The 15,980-nt window shown below is 39.3% G+C and overlaps 1 protein-coding gene across 21 annotated transcripts in view; it reads right to left on the reverse strand.

The window, feature by feature from the left end:
- The window catches only part of CLIP1 (CAP-Gly domain containing linker protein 1), a 120,890-nt gene that overhangs the window by 37,546 nt on the left and 67,364 nt on the right, over positions 1-15,980 (reverse strand). For 14 of the 21 annotated variants that reach the window (XM_073313329.1, XM_073313340.1, XM_073313339.1 and 11 more), the window contains 5 exons: positions 15,448-15,508; positions 14,185-14,217; positions 9,375-9,479; positions 3,116-4,060; positions 1,207-1,323 (listed from right to left, as the gene is read on the reverse strand). In XM_073313329.1, coding sequence (XP_073169430.1) covers positions 1,207-1,323; positions 3,116-4,060; positions 9,375-9,479; positions 14,185-14,217; positions 15,448-15,508 — 1,261 coding nt within the window. The remainder of the gene's footprint in view (positions 1-1,206; positions 1,324-3,115; positions 4,061-9,374; positions 9,480-14,184; positions 14,218-15,447; positions 15,509-15,980) is intronic. The other 7 variants (XM_073313343.1, XM_073313331.1, XM_073313344.1 and 4 more) reach the window with 3 other exon arrangements.

Raw genomic sequence — 15,980 nt, forward strand, 5'->3', positions numbered from 1 at the left:
TTCATAAAGACCCACTACTGCCATAGGTGTATTAGACATTTTTGACTTGTAATTTATAGTCTATTGTGAACTTGGCAAGACAGGGAAGTAAAAGAAAAAAACAGTCTCCCCATTTTCGTTTGAAATGGGGTCCCCTAGGCAGCAAAGGGAGCTTCTTTGTAAACTAGGACAGCGGTACAGCAGCAGCTAAGCTCTGTATGGGAGACGTGGTTTACAGGTATCGAAAGTGTAGCGGGCCCCTGGACCTCGATTTTAGAAAGTTATAAACTTTAGCTCACAGGCTGTGGTGGACTTGCTGTTTGAACGGCCCCATGCAGCCTTGTGGCCAATCTCATGCCAGCCTTTTCATAGAATCATAGAGTATCAGGGTTGGAAGGGACCTCAAGAGCTCATCTAGTCCAACCCCCTGCTCAAAGCAGGACCAATCCCCAATTTTTGGCCAAGATCCCTAAATGGCCCCCTCCAGGACTGAACTCACAACCCTGGGCTTAGCAGGCCAATGCTCAAACCACTGAGCTATCCTTCCCTCCTCCATCCATAATGGCGGGAAGAGATGGAAAGTTAGCAACATCTGAGGAAAGGCCAGGATACAGAGATAGATAAAATACTGGGGCTCCTCAATCAACATAATAAAACACAGCAATGGCCTTAGAAAGACCACATGGAAAGACAGACACACACACATCTTGCTTCCTCCTAAGGCTGGGATAATCGCAGCAGGAGCTAGCCCAAATGTAGAACACTGAGAAATTTAATTATTATGTTGCAAAACAAGAAGGAAGTGAAAATTTGTTATTCAAAAGCTACTTGTAAATAACACAGTGAAGTAAAGTTAACTCATACAGCACTTATAATGAAAAAGGACTATACCTACCTTAATGACTATTCTAAAAATGTGTTATATGATGTATTTGATCTGGCTCAATGTTTTAACTGTAAACCAGTAACAGCTGAGCTCTGCTTAGGCAACAACTTGATAAAGTAAAAGTTAATCTTATTGTACTTTTCATTTTGAAATCCGATATACAAAGCACTTGGACTCAAAGCCTGCATTCCTTACTTGGACAAAAGTCCATTTGAAATTACTGAGATTTTTGCTGGAGTAAGGACTGTTACATTTGACCTTTGGATAATAGTGACGATTTCCCCCTAAAAAGCTCAAAGAGAACCCAATGGGTAGAGACAAGATTTCTGAGAATTACTCACCAAAAGTTGAAGCTCTTTTTCCAAAGAATCTTTAACTTGATTTACTGCACCCAAGTTTTTGTCCAGGTCAAGAAGCTTTTGCTCTTTGCCCTGCAGTTCTTTGGCCAGATTACTAGCCTGGCAGGGTGGATTAGATGGAGTAAAACAAAAATTACAAACATGAATGAAAACATGAAGAACATAAAATCTTGAGCTTCAAGGAAATAACTAGAATGTTCAAACCATCATATGTAGAAAAATTAAAAAAACCTGAACAAAAGCTGAAGGAAAAATGTTGTGTGTTAACTGAATATAGCTGATTTCCACTGCAGGCTGCACTACAGTATTAAACTGCATCTTGGAATAAGTTTGAGACAATCCTTGTGATTTGAAAGTAGTCTAAATTTAGTTCTCTCAGAATTATTCTGCAAACATTCTTTAATGCTAGACATTTTGGGTATATTCAAGTGTTTTAAATTGTGCTTATTGCATCAATAGAATGTTTCTTACTGGAATATTTAGTAAGCACCTTATAACTGACTGTATTGAATATTACATAGTGCTGGCATGATTTCCAAAGATATTGAGCACCTGCACCACCCACTGACTTTCATGGGAATTGTGGATGCTCAACATGATCTCTGAAAATCATGCCGAAAGTCCATGTAAGTCCAATTTTTTGGCACCATTTGTGGAGAGGTTTAGGAAAGTGGCCTCATTACTTTTTCTTTATGATCACAGAGCTGACTTGACAGATCTTGTGTGAAGGGGAAAGAGCCCAGACACTACATTTCACTCCCTTCATTCCAAACTACAGTAGCAGAATAATCTTCCACCTGTATAATATAGTGATATTCAACTACGAAGCCATTTTGTCAGTTACTGGCCTGAGCGCCAGAAAAATCACCGACACACACACACAATGTGGCAATCTTTGCTTCAAGACATTTCATGTGATGATGCTGTTTCACACAACACCATCATCATGTACAGATGCCCCATCAGCTTGTCTCACTGTGATTTTATGGCTTTCCCTGGCCCGTTAGATACAGCACCTTTTCCCTTGCCTCTTCCCCCTTCCTGGCTAGTAGGAGGGAGAGAGGAAAAATAGTTATTTATCCAATCAGTTTTCCACTCCTGGATAATTAAGGGCTAAGGAATCTCTCCTTCATCCCTCCTCCCTCTATCTAAAGGGAGATGAATTCCAGAGGCCACTGGATTTCACATTGATGAGGTGATTACTTATAGCTCCCTGCACTAGTCTCACAGGCATTAAATGCTCCACTTATTCGGACTGTGCCCCAGACAGAACTCAAGACACAGAAGTGAAGTGACTTGCCCAAGATCACACATAACGTTTGTGGGAAGACGAGGAATAGAACTCATCTCATGACTCCATGTCCTGTCCCTTAACCACAAGACCCCCTTCAAAGCAGTACACGCTCTTCCTAGGCTTTTAGAAACAGTATGAGGAATGTGAGGAAACCTCTGTGCAACTCAATATGTTTATCAGAGAGGCAAGAGATTTTCCTAGAGTCACACATCACTTAATCTCAATACATCCACTATTTAACTTATTACACATCGATAAATACATGGATTCTTCTTGCTTACTAGGACCACCAGTGCCCCAACACAGCTCTCAGAGCAGAGGTTATAGGATTCGTAAGTTCACAGCAAGAAAGAACTTCTATGGGAGCACGATCCACACACCTCTACCCAAACCACAACCCTACAAGACAAGATACAGCCTTCCAGATTAGATGTAGTGGACAATTTCTCTAAATCTCTTCAGATGATTAAAAAAATATACTGTCTCTCCTAACACTATCTTCCCTTCTGTGATGAGCTCATGATTGTAGATAAAAAAGGTAGAAATGTAAATTAAAATAAAACAAATTAAAGTAAAAAGATGGATGTTGATACAAACCTTGCTACTCCCATCAATCTTTTCAGTCTCTAGGTTTTGTATCAGTTTCTCAGTTGCCTCAAGCTGCTTCCTAAGTTTCTGGATTTCCAATTTACCTTCAGAATTGGCTTTCTGAAGCACATCAAGGTCCAAAATCTTTTCTTCAGCAACTTTGATCTGTGTTGTTAAACTATCAATAACTTTGGTTTGTTCATTGCATTTGGCTTGCAGTACCTCTAGCTCCTTTACCTTTATTTCAGCTTCCTGTAATTTGTTTAAAGCGTCTTCCATTTCTACTAGATGTTGATCTTCTGCACTTTCTAGTTTGGTCTTCAGGCTTTCCAGGCTTCGCTCTCCCTCCTCAGTGATTTCCAATAGCTTTGCTTTCAGAGCTTCAATCTCTTTCATATGCTGAGATCTTTCGTTTTCTTGTTTTAGTTTTAAATTTGATGTTTCATTTTGATGCTCTAATCTCATTTTCTCAACTTGGGTCTTTAGGTCTGCGAATTCAGCAGTCTGAGCCCCAACACCTTTGCTGAATGAAACCTTTAGTTCTTCCATTGCTTGCTGATGTAAAGCAATAGCAGATTCCAGCTTTGATTTCCAAAGCTCTGTCACATCTGAATTCTCCTTGTTGGCAAAATCTAGCTTAGTTTTCAATAACTCATTTTCTTTTGCAATTCTTTCATGTGAAGCTGAAAGTGCTTTGATCTCCTTCCGATAAGATTCTTCACCAATTCCAAACTTCTCTTTTAGTGAATTTATTTCATTCTGATGTTCTTTGCTAATTTCTGCCACTTTTTCTTGCAAAGAACTTATTTCTTGTAGCAGTGAGAGAGAACTGTCCACATCGCTGACTGGCTTACTAGACTCTAATCTCCCTCGGAGCTCAACTACTTCCTTCACCCGTAATGCTAGATCTCTTTCTAGTTCCATGATGCGAGATTTTTCGGATACTGTGGCCACCTATGATCAACAGCATTTTAAAAAGAGAAATAGTTACACCACATATAAAAGCATGAAAAGATTTTTAAGTCTCAAAAAAAATCTTCAATTATAACAAATTAACCTCATTAGTATATCCATACCAACCTTTTTGACAATAACTGGCCAAAATCAGATCTAGTCTAATCCAAATTCCTATTCCTACTGAGATAGCTCACGGAGCATAAGTAAGAACAAATGTTTGCTTTACATGGAAATCTATGAACCGAGACAATCTAATATACTTGATTTTGTTTACTCTTTAAATTATTTCCTTTCTTTTAAAATAAAAGTACCACTACCTATGTTTACACCCCTATAACTTTTATTTAAGCCAGAATGTATTTAACCTCCCTTTCTGAAGTTAGCTGTTAAAAGAAAAAAAATTGTTAGGCAAAAGTTTACAATCGCAGCTTGTATAGAGGTTACCATGGGTTAGCAAAATGCTTCTATGGACTAATTTAAAGTGGAATGATGAAGGGTGGAGAGTTTGCAGTCTTCATTTGTCCTGATAATTGCTTCCTTACACCATTCATATTGGTTTTGAAGCTAACAGAAAAATGCAAATATATTTATTTGGTCTAGATGTACCAATAGTTGAAAATCCCATTGCATCTATCCCCAGACTGTCTTTAAAAATTATTCTTACACTACCCAAGGCCTTTCTCAGAATGCCAAAAAAGGGTTAAAGAATTAAGCCTGTGACATGCAAAAGCATCACAAAACCATTGGTTCCTGATCAGGAAATTACTGTCTCTGCTCCTCCTTATATTATCAACATCAAGATTAAAGATATTACTTACCTGAAATTATTCTTTTTAAGTATTTTGTACAGATCCCACTCTTCGTTTTATATTATTCCATCTATGACCTCAAGAACAAAACTATAATGTGTTTTAAATCTCTCCCACATAACCCATTAACAGCAATATATTTTGCAGTATGTACTGGGACATAGGTCAGGAAAGAAATTTGAAAGCTAAAGAAGAAGAACTGCTTACTATAAAACAGTAAGTGGAATAAGCAAGGATATTTGGAAGTTGTTATCTTGACGGAACAACTGATAACCTTGCAGTCTATCTAGGATATATTATTAAGGCAGCAATATCTTGAGGAAGTGTTTAATAAGTTAAATGACTGGCTTTCACATATCCTATTAAAGCTGGTATGTATCATTGCAGAATCTAATCAACAAAATCCTGCCCCATGAACAATGAAGAAAATGTACAGCATATTAGATAACTGTTTCAATGACTCAGACCAAAGCTCACTTTGTCAAAGGAAAAGATGGCCAAACAGATGAGAGAGAAGGAAAAAACAAACCATCACTCCTTCCTAGGGTTTCCAACCCTCCCAGTTTGGCCGGGAATCTCCCGGAATCGGGCTCAATCTCCCAGAGGCTACTGAAGCCAATCCAGGAGATTTTAGGTTGCTAAAAGTTAGGTCGGCAGCACAGTGGGGCTAAGGCAGGCTCCCTACCCACCCTGGATCCATGCCGCTCCCGGAAGCGGCTGGCATGTCCAGCAGCAGCTCCTAGGTGCAGGGGCAGCAGGGGGTCTTTGCGCGTTGCCCCCGTCCTGAGCACCAACTCTGCAGCTCCTATTGGCCAGGAATGGGGAACCGTGGCCCATGAGAGCAGCAGGGGTGGTGCCTGCAGGCCAGGGCAGCCTGCAGAGACCTCTGCATCTAGGAGCCGCTGCTGGCCCTGCCACCGCTTCCGGGAGCCACCCGAGGTAAGCACCATCCGGTTGGAGCCCTTACCCCAACCCCCTGCCCTATCCCTGAGCCCCCTCCCGCACCCAAACTCCCTCCCCCATCCCTGAGCCCCCTTCCACACCCACATTCTCTCCCAGAACCCGTACTCCGAACCTCTTCCCTCAACCCCCTCCCACATCCAAACTCCCTTCCAGAGCCCACACCCGAAAACCCATCCTGCACCCCAACTCCCTGCCCCAGGCTCAGCCCGGAGTACCTTCATACTCCGAACCCCTCAGCCCATACCCCAACCCCCTGCCTATGAGGGTGAGGGAGAGCTAGTGACAGAGGGAAGGGGGCTGGAATGAATGGGAGGCGGGGCCTTGGAGAAGGGATGAGGCAGGGCAGGTGTGTTTAGGTTTGTGCGATTAGACAGTTGGAAACCCTACTCCTGCCCCCTACAACTAAAACAGAAACTGATATGATGAGTAATTTTCTAATGCAGAAAAATGATAGTTCCTCAAGAACCTCAGCAAACCAGCTCTCTCAAGGCTTTTCATTTTGAGGAGAAGGATGAAGACAACTGCCAGCTGCTTGATTCACAGACTATCTTTAAAGGATACACCAACTGGCCTTGAAATATTTTCCTTTGCATTGCAAGGATCATCATAATACAGCTGGCGTTAATTGGTTCATTTCTATGCCAGGTGGAATTCTTCACATAGAGGGCTGAGCTCACTTATCACCTCTTGGACCAGTTTTACAGGTTCTCATCAAATATTTGATACTACATTCTGAACAGCTGTAGTGTATTTTAAGGTTATTCTCATCTCTCAGTTACTGAGGGTTTGTCTTCTCCAGCTACAAGATTCCATGAACACTGAAGCCATCAATGAGGGCTTCTCAACCCAGCATTGATGTGCACATGTGAGAGGAATTTAGGAACAAGGAAATTCATAAACAGTGATGTCTTGCAACAGGTGACCTAGACTCCTATCATGTAATGGAAGATTTATGACCCTTTGTCATATAGTCATTGACTTTCTGGTAATATTTTACCAGAGTTATTTTTTAGCACAATTTGGTCAGTCATGCTGAGGTGTCTGCTGAAAACGGCCAAAAATAGCGAGGATACAATATGGCCAACATACACGATTCTTACTAACCTGTCCTACAGTTGTAGGCTTTGCATCTTCTCTTTTGTAAATACAAATAATTTTGACTGGTTGTTGCCAAAAAGTCTGAGGTTTTAGGCCCTATGTGGGCAGTTTGCTGGAGTGGAGCAACAACTATATTTCTACAAAAAAATACGCACCCTCTTCTCCCCACAAACACATGTCCCAAATCTGGCCTAGGATCCACTAGCATGGACCCCAGCAATGGACTGGGCACAGATGAAGTCCCCCCGTAGCTTTACATAAACCCTGGCACAGAAGGGCCCTTCAGGTACTGGGAGTTGCTCAGTCTCTACTGAATCTCATGTTAAAGGAACGCATAGTTGTATGCTCCTGTACTAGTCTGGTCCATCACCACAGTGATGCAGAATGACAAAAATGAACCAGACACACCTCTTTCTCTTCTTTGTAGTTTCACTTTTGCCTTCCTGGGGTCTAGAAAAGAGCCAAAGTTCCTCAGTTTCTTTGAGAATAGTAAGGACCTGACAGGTGGGGAAAAAACCTCAATCAACAGGAAGCTCTCCAGCCAAGCAGAATTCATTCCCTGTAGAGGTTTCTTTTCTTTCCCCCAAAGAAAAAGCAACTGGCTTGTGTTGCATCTGCTAACTGATGGTCAGTTAACCAGAGGTGCCAAGATGCTCACAAATTGGGCTCAGGTTTAGCAAGTTTTGAAGAATCCCTTCTCAGTGCGAGATATTTGAATGCTATGATACCATGCACATGCTGCAAGTAATATTAAACTGTAATTCATCTGCAGGAGTTTTAAGATTCCTCAGTTTCGCAAGTGCCGCTAAATCATGAAAATTTGGATCCATTGCTCCCATCCAAATAAAAGTTATTGGATTACTATACATTTAGAAGATTGTTTCCTCCTACATAAAAGCAATCCATCTCTACAACTTTATAAACAAAGAGTGGGAATCTATAGAATATACTTCCTGTCAGAAAACAGAGACCTTACTGGACTTCTGCAAATACTAAAGTTAAAACTTCAGATTGATAGGAGAAAGTCATCTTATTAATCTTTAGCATCCAAAAACACAAACGATTTTTGCTAGGCAAGTGTGGGGATTACATAGGTTCTTATTAGATGTATGGCAAAGGGCTAATAGCCATCCATATCTATATTCTTCCCACTCAAATTCCCTTCCTTGCCTGACAAAAATAACTAGTAAGCAGTACATTGTCATTAATGGTGTGGTTACTGTTTGCCTGTCATTCTGTTTTAATTACATGTGGCACTTTCTGGTGTGGAGAAAATGATCAGTTTAAATGAAATCAACATGCTTTATATTGTCGTAGAAGAAAGCTGATTGGATCACTTGCAAGCACTTTAAGAACAATGATTATGTCAAATCACTGACATTCATTACAATGCATAATATGCATTGTTATTTAAAATAATCTAAATCAATGGGGAGTAATCAGAGCTGTAGGCTGACCAGAGTCATTTCAAATTACTGGAATGCTTTAAGCTTAGAAACCATAAGCAAGTCATTCCTTCAAGCACAAAATAAAAAATGTCATTTTTTCATATGTGCAAAGGCATCCAAATATGGAACTTGGGAAGTCATTTCCATTCTTCATGGTTCTGGACTTCTGAGACTACATCGGTACGATAAAGTACTATTACACTCTGCTAAACACACCTGCAAAGGGAGTACTGGGGTCAACTAATCTAGTCACATAGGATCTGTCTCAGCTGAAATTTGACACAGGGTTAGCATCTTTCTAGAGGAGAGATTAATATGGTTCTTGGTAGAAAGATACTAACATTGTTCCAAGTCTCTGCACATGTAGAACTTCTTCACCTTTCTAACAAGGGCATTAAAAAAAAAATCGGATGTAAGCAGAATATGTAACTAGTGCCGCTGGGTTCCCTATGGAAGGACTATACCAACGGAGAACAAACAAACAAACTGTATGGCCACAGTACACACTGGTCAGCAAAATAAGCACCCAATGTTACAACCTGTACATAAGGTCCAGATTGCTCCATCCCCCAAAAACCTTCAGACTGGAAGAATTTGAGTAAATTAAATGAGAACATTTGTCTATTCACAGCATGTCAGCATTTCTTTTGAAGCATAAAGAACCTCACTATCTGCTACAAGTGAACTGCTGAATACTTTCATAAATAGATCCACAACTTTGTTTGCCGCTTTGCACCTGTAGTCAAGTGATATCTTTCCATTTTGAAGAGATCTTACCTGGATTCCTTTGTAGAACTATATATAATAAAAATGTAACAAAAAGTCAAAATGTAGTAGTCGTTTTAGTAGTGTCCTTCTTGGCTACTTTCTATAAAAGAATATGGCAGAAGACAGGCACTCTCTTCAATATCCATTATACCCCGCAGACTGTGTGATCAGAAATCCTCCACGTTACAAATAGGTCTTGTTCATTTAAATAGTGAAAACCATTACCCTAGTGTCTTCTAACTCCCTCTGGAGTTTGTCAGCTTTGGTCTTTTCAAAGAGCAGGCTCTGTTCAAGCTCCTTAATGCGGGCATGCTCCAGTTTGGTCTGCGTCTGTTAGTAAAAAGGAAAGGAAGAGAACACAACAGTGCCACCATCACATGCCAGCACAAGAGGAGGATGCCACATGCAGGCCGTGCTGCCAGTATCTTCTACCAAGGATGAGCAGAGAAGATGCAGTGGGTAAAATGAACAGGGAAACTCTATGGATGAGAGAGATGGACTGAAAGTGTAAATGGTCTGATGTGTAAAATAAAACAAACCAATCACAAACAAGAAGAAATACGGACAAAAAGTAAGGTAGATTCATGCAGCCAAGTAGAAGTTATATATCAGTATGTGAAGTTTACCAGCACAAATTAGAATAGTTAATACTTTTTAAAGAACTATAAGCCCCTTCCCGCATCACCCCCAACTAATACTGTATATTTATTTGGATGTAGCTGAGTTAGGTTTTTAATTATGAACTAGGGGATCAAAATTCAGACCTGGTGTCATAGGTGAAATAACACCATGGAACAGGAGCAGCACCCAGCAGGTCTGAATTTGGCTGTAGATATTGATTAGGGCTTCTGTGGAATGCTATTTTTAATTTCTCTATTGTTTTCAAGTTTGTGCCATAAAAATCTTCCTGGCAAGTCCTAGGCATGTCAAGATTCATTTGTTGCTATTATATGAATGGTGTGAATACACACAGAGTTACTCAGAGCTGCAGAACATCTTTTCCCCACCTTTCCAGAAGGGGAGAAAATGTGACTGATTTAGACTTATTGCTCTGTAACTAAAATGCTGATTTGACCATGGTACGTCACTCAAGTCTAAATTGGTTAGGCCAAGAAGAGGAAGTAAGAGGACTTGTGCCCTTTGTACTTCTAAAAGGCATTGTGTTCCAAGAGAGAAAAAGGAACCACACAAAGCAGAGCCAAGTACCTCACAAAGGGGTAGGTTTTATAAAGAACTGTGGAATATCAGGATACAGCTCCTGAATATTCAACAAAGGGGCTGAGACGCTTTCCCAAGAGTCTGCAAGAAAACATGGAGTTTAAGAGAGATGGAGAGTCTAGCAGTTACTCCCTTCTTGACTTGCACCACTGTGGGAGGGAAAAAGAAAAGCACATCCAGACTTAAGAACTGCATGTCACACTCAGCTCTGAACTGCAGAGTTCAGTACATTGTGTCAATCTTAATACACATAATCATTAACCTAAAATATGCCATATTTTAAAAAGAAATATTCATGCCTGTTGGTTTAAGTGTCCTTTCCTAGAAAGAGGTGTGACCATCCCAACAACAGGGTGACCACTTGATGGAGGCTGAATATTATTTTATCTGTCTATGGCAAGACATGCTTCTCATCATGAGAAGTTACCCGTGGCAGACTGGAGCAACATTCTTCTATGTGATTTAGTTGTAGCTGTAATTTAGTGTGAAGTACAGCGGATGGATGTAATTAAGCTAAGAAATATTAATTAGAAGAAACAGGTCTTTAGCTTGCAGAGCCAGCCGTAGAATACGAAGGAGAAGAGAATAATGTGAACTAAGATATGTGGGATCCCATCAAGTCCCTACTCCATCTGTCACCATCTCGTTGCCCATACTGTAGTGGTCCCACAGTTGGCAGGAGATCTGTGTATACCCAGGCACTCTACGTGCATTGTGCACCGGCATAGGTAATGTAGACCTAAGTCTCCACTGCCAGTGTTTGTAGCAAGATATTTTAAAATCCTTGTAAAGCAGTGTTATGTATAAACACCGATAAGCTGATTGTGACCATCTTCAAAGCAGCCCCAAACAATCAAATAAAGATCATAAGTACTCTTTGAAGAGGAAGTGAGATGGGGAAAAGCCTTTGTTTTGCTTCAGCTGTGTTCTCCTCCACCCATCAACTAATAAAAAAGATGGTTTCTCCTTACTATTTCATTCTGATCACATCAAGTTATTTCTCTATCTGTGTCAAAAGCTGGAAGTTGACTGGTGCTGAACCAAAATAGTTCTGTATCCATCATGATGGAAATGATAAGCTAATTCTACCAACATAATTCAATAGGCCCCAAAACACAGGGATGCAAAAGTATTAAACTTGCTTCACAGGCCAAACTTTCAGCATTTCCTTGGGCTAATGAAGTTTTTATGTGATTCTATGTCTCCTTTGTTCCTGAAGACCTTCAGAGGGCTTGACAAGACTGCCAGTTTTCCAGAAGAATAAGGATTGTCCTTTTACCAACAGCTTTCCATTATGTGGTTTGATATTCTGATGGGAATTAGAGTTGTTAAGAGAATTTTTAAAATGTCTAAAAGTTTTAAATGCAATAGCTTTAATTCGGAGCATTTGTGGGACTAGTTAGTGTGACTTCAGATCCAGCAAACAAAAAAACCAAGCCACTAAACAGCTCTAGAAATGTCTTGAGGTTTTTTTAACTAGTGGTTTGGGATAAACCTACATACTTACTTTGTCACATTCCCTGAGGTGGATCTATACAGAAGAGCATATCCAGAATTCTCCTTACATCATGAATCTCTACTAAAATATGCACTATCTTAAAGCTTTCTTTCTGTAACACCCATCATACACAAAGCCTCTTTTTAATCCCTTGCTTATATAGCAGCAAAACAAACATATCTAGGTGCTGTCCAATAATACTAAAACCTTCAGAGATCAGAGTTAACAGAACTTATTCAAAAATATCCCACCATGCAGATATTATCTACACTAAAACAAAAATAAATAAAGATGCTCAGCTAAATATAAATAGAGGTGCAATCTAAAACATTCCACTCCAAACACTTTTGCTCATTTAAAGAACAAACAAAAATAAATAAGTCTGACTTCCAAAAGAAAGGCTCCAATTCCAAATAGGGATATCCACTGAGGAACTGTGGATCAGTCTGAGCTCCCTTCCAAACATCCAAAGAGACAAGTCTAAGGGACAAATTCTCCTCTTAGTTACACCAGAATGAATTCAGAAGATTCAATGAAGTTACTCCAGATTTATTTTGGTGCAACATAAAGGAGAGTGGAATTTAATACTAAAGCTTGATTCAGATGTGAAAAATGACAGGGAACACTCTCTCTAGTCTGGGGCATTACAATTAGATGATGAGGGGTGAGACAAATCCTGCCCTGACTTACATCCTCTCCAATTCCATTAAGGATACATCTACCCTGCAAAAAATCCCATAGCAGTGAATCTCAAAGCCCAGGCCACTGACTTGGGCTCATGCTATGGCACCAAAAATAGCAGTGTAGACAATCCTGCTCAGGTTGGAGCTCAGGCTCTGGGACCCCCGCCCATACAGGGTTTCTGAGCCCAGGCTCCAGCCCAAGTGAGATGGTCTACACTGCTATTTTGAGCCCCATAGCATAAACCCAAGTGCCAAGGGTTTTTTTGTAGGGTAGATGAACCCTAAGTCATTAAGTCCCAAATGCAGGCCATCAGTTATCAACAATGCATGCCAATTGCACTCTGTGCCTGCTCTCACTCTTTGAAATGAAATTCACAGCTTAGTTGTGCACCTGTATCTACCTACTGATCCATCCGTACTACTATGCTGAAGCTATAATGCTGACTAATGACTCTGTAACTGGGGCAGCAAGTCTTCAGTCCCTGTGCTGGCATGTTCACCACAGAACATCGTCTGGATAGTTTCTAATCTAGTGTTCCATTAAATAATCCATCATCATTCTCCACTCAAAAGGAGAGCAACAAGGGTTTTTCTTGGGAAATAAGCCTGTTGAGGGAGAAATTAGAATAGAGAGAATTGGAATAAAGACAGAGGGGAATGAGGAGTGCACAAAATAGGAAAGAGGAAAGTCACATGCAGATTTACTTCTAACACACCGTGTGCCTGATTTGGAAGAATAGAGGAGACCCAGATCACGGAAGTAGCTTCATAAAAGGAATACCTAAGAATGCATAGTAGGAAATCAGTTTTAGTCTTGAGAGCTTTCTATTTTGGTGGGGGAAGAGGGGTTGCAGGAGGCAGCCTATTATAAGATCTTCTTGAACCAAATCAAAAGCAGAGGATTTTTTTTTAATTCCATCAGCTTTGTACTGTGGATGGTGTAGAGGGGATTTATTTTAAGGACTTGCAAAGCAATATATTTCTTCTAGCCAATCCTAAACAATTTCTCTGTGTGTTTCAGGAAGAAATCCTGTTATGCTACAATGAAAAATACATAGCTTTGTACAGTGTAAATAATGAGATCATTCTTGTATTTTTAATCGCTTTTCCTTGGATACTGCTTTCTCTTCAGCATTTCATAACAAAAAAAAGAGTAATCAGTAAGGAGAGGTGGGGCTATGCAATTTGTTCTCTAGGAAATTTCATGAAACGATGTACAGTGCCATCCATTGAACAGTAGTGGGAGCTCATGGGAAAGAACGCAGGATTTTGTGATGAATGCAAGTTGAGGCCTGCTTTTACAGAAGAGACTTTTCAGGGCCGAAGACTGTAGTTTCCTGCAAGCTCCTGTTGCTTTTCAGTTGATTGCACTGTATTAAGTTTGCGGTTTTATTTTAAAAACTAATGACGATACGTTCTCCCTGTCTTCAATTAAAGGGGATGCCAGTGTTTAGTCATTACATACATTCTTTGTGATAAGTGTTGTAATTGCTCTGAAAGCAACATGCACACAAATACTAGAGTCAATGTTTCAATAGCAGATTATGCAGTTAGTGATTAAGTCTATCAATAAGCATTTTATCTGTACACAATCTGTTAACATGGGATGTCTCCACACACTTAAATGCCCTCTTACATTTTCAGGATCTTCAGAAATCTGCCTCTTTTGCTATCAGTAAAAATTAAAAAAAAAAATATAGATATATATTTCACCTATTAAATGCTTAACACTATCACTCCAATACAACAGGAGGCATTTCATTAATTTAAATTCAGCTTATACTCCTGAAGATATGCATCTTGTCAAACAACCAACCCGAGTCCTTAAAACAGTTTGCCATGATTTTAAAGTCAATTTTAATTATCAATTGATTTAACAAAACAAATCCAAAAAACACTTTCATGGACTGAACAACTAATAGAGCAGAGTATAGATAGGTACTTTAAAATGGATGGAAGACTGACACAAAGTAGAACTAAAGGAAATGTCACATGAAATGGACCACAAGGCTAGCACTTTCATCATTAATGGTTCATAGGGTTATAAGTCAGTCAGTTTAAATTTCTCCTGTTCTTTACAATGGAATAAGAGTAACCAATGTTTTTTCAGATTAAATATGTTCAAAAACCAGAAGACGTCCAACATTTTTATTTTAAATTTGGATTAAAAAACTGGCAGTGTTTAAATGGTTTCAATTTGTTTCTTTCTTATTAACAATAAAAACACTGTGTACAGAATTATTTCAGAATGTTAGAGTAGAGTTCAGTACATCATACCAGCTAGACAAAGTAGGAAGGTAAATCGTGATAAGAGTACATACTTTGTATTTCACTGGTGTGCTTAATTCTGAACCCTCCCTAAACCACGCACGCCGATGTTAAGTCTTCGTTGAGAGATGTGCATGGATAGTCATTATTTGGTATGAATCACCCAGAAGACTGAGGTGGTTAAATCTTCAGCACCCACTTCAACAGGGACATGACTATTAACTGCCAGTTTTAGAATTTAAAATGGATTTCTAGTTGTTGGTTTCTTTTAAATAATTTGAAAAAAATGTTAGCAGGATTATAAAATTGCAAAAAAGGATGAAATTTTACAAGGGATAAATTAAATTATTCTGCCACAACCGCAACCACTCAGCTACAGAAGCCATGCTGAAGAATACAATTCACTTAAGGGCCCAATCTTGACCATTTAAGCTTACACAAAGACTGCAGAATTGGGTACTTGAAGGTTTAGGGATCCCCTTCCATTTGTTCTGTGTACTCCTGGAATATCAACATGCAGTTTTAACTCTTCCTTTCATTGTCTTCACACTGTTAGGAATATAATGTCTACAACTGTTTGCACTTCAGTATCCTACCAAATGTGACTTTTACAAAGTTGACAGTATTTTACCTCTAGGTCTCCTTTGGTAATGGACTCTTCCTCTACGCGGAACTGAAGATCCTCCACCTTCCTATGAGTCATAAATGAAGACAGTTTTCAAAGAGAGATTGTTTCTTGTACTTACTTTTCATTAGAAATTAAAAACTACAGCAACATTATATTTTAATTACTTAATCAAGTTACCAGAAAAAGTGGGAGAAGAGAAAAAGTTCAACCCTGATTTTAAATGAGAGAACACTGAAAAATTCATTAAAAATAAAGTATGATATCAAAATCCTTCCTGAAGTTCTTTGAAGTTTGGAAGACAGTATTAACCAAGAAAATAATAGTTTAAACAAACAAAATATATTTAAATTAACTAGTCACCATTTCATTCATTTCTTTTTTAGACTCTCAAACAATGACCTGATAAAACGACTTGATCCAGTTGCCATCACTAATTTCTATGATTCATGCTAAAAATGGGTAAGAAAATTAGAAAATGTATTAAAAAAATTAAGAAATTGGGGTGTTTTTTTTAGACATACACATTCTAAAACTCT

Source organism: Lepidochelys kempii, chromosome 15, assembly GCF_965140285.1.
Source record: "Lepidochelys kempii isolate rLepKem1 chromosome 15, rLepKem1.hap1, whole genome shotgun sequence".
NCBI lineage: Eukaryota > Metazoa > Chordata > Testudines > Cheloniidae > Lepidochelys > Lepidochelys kempii.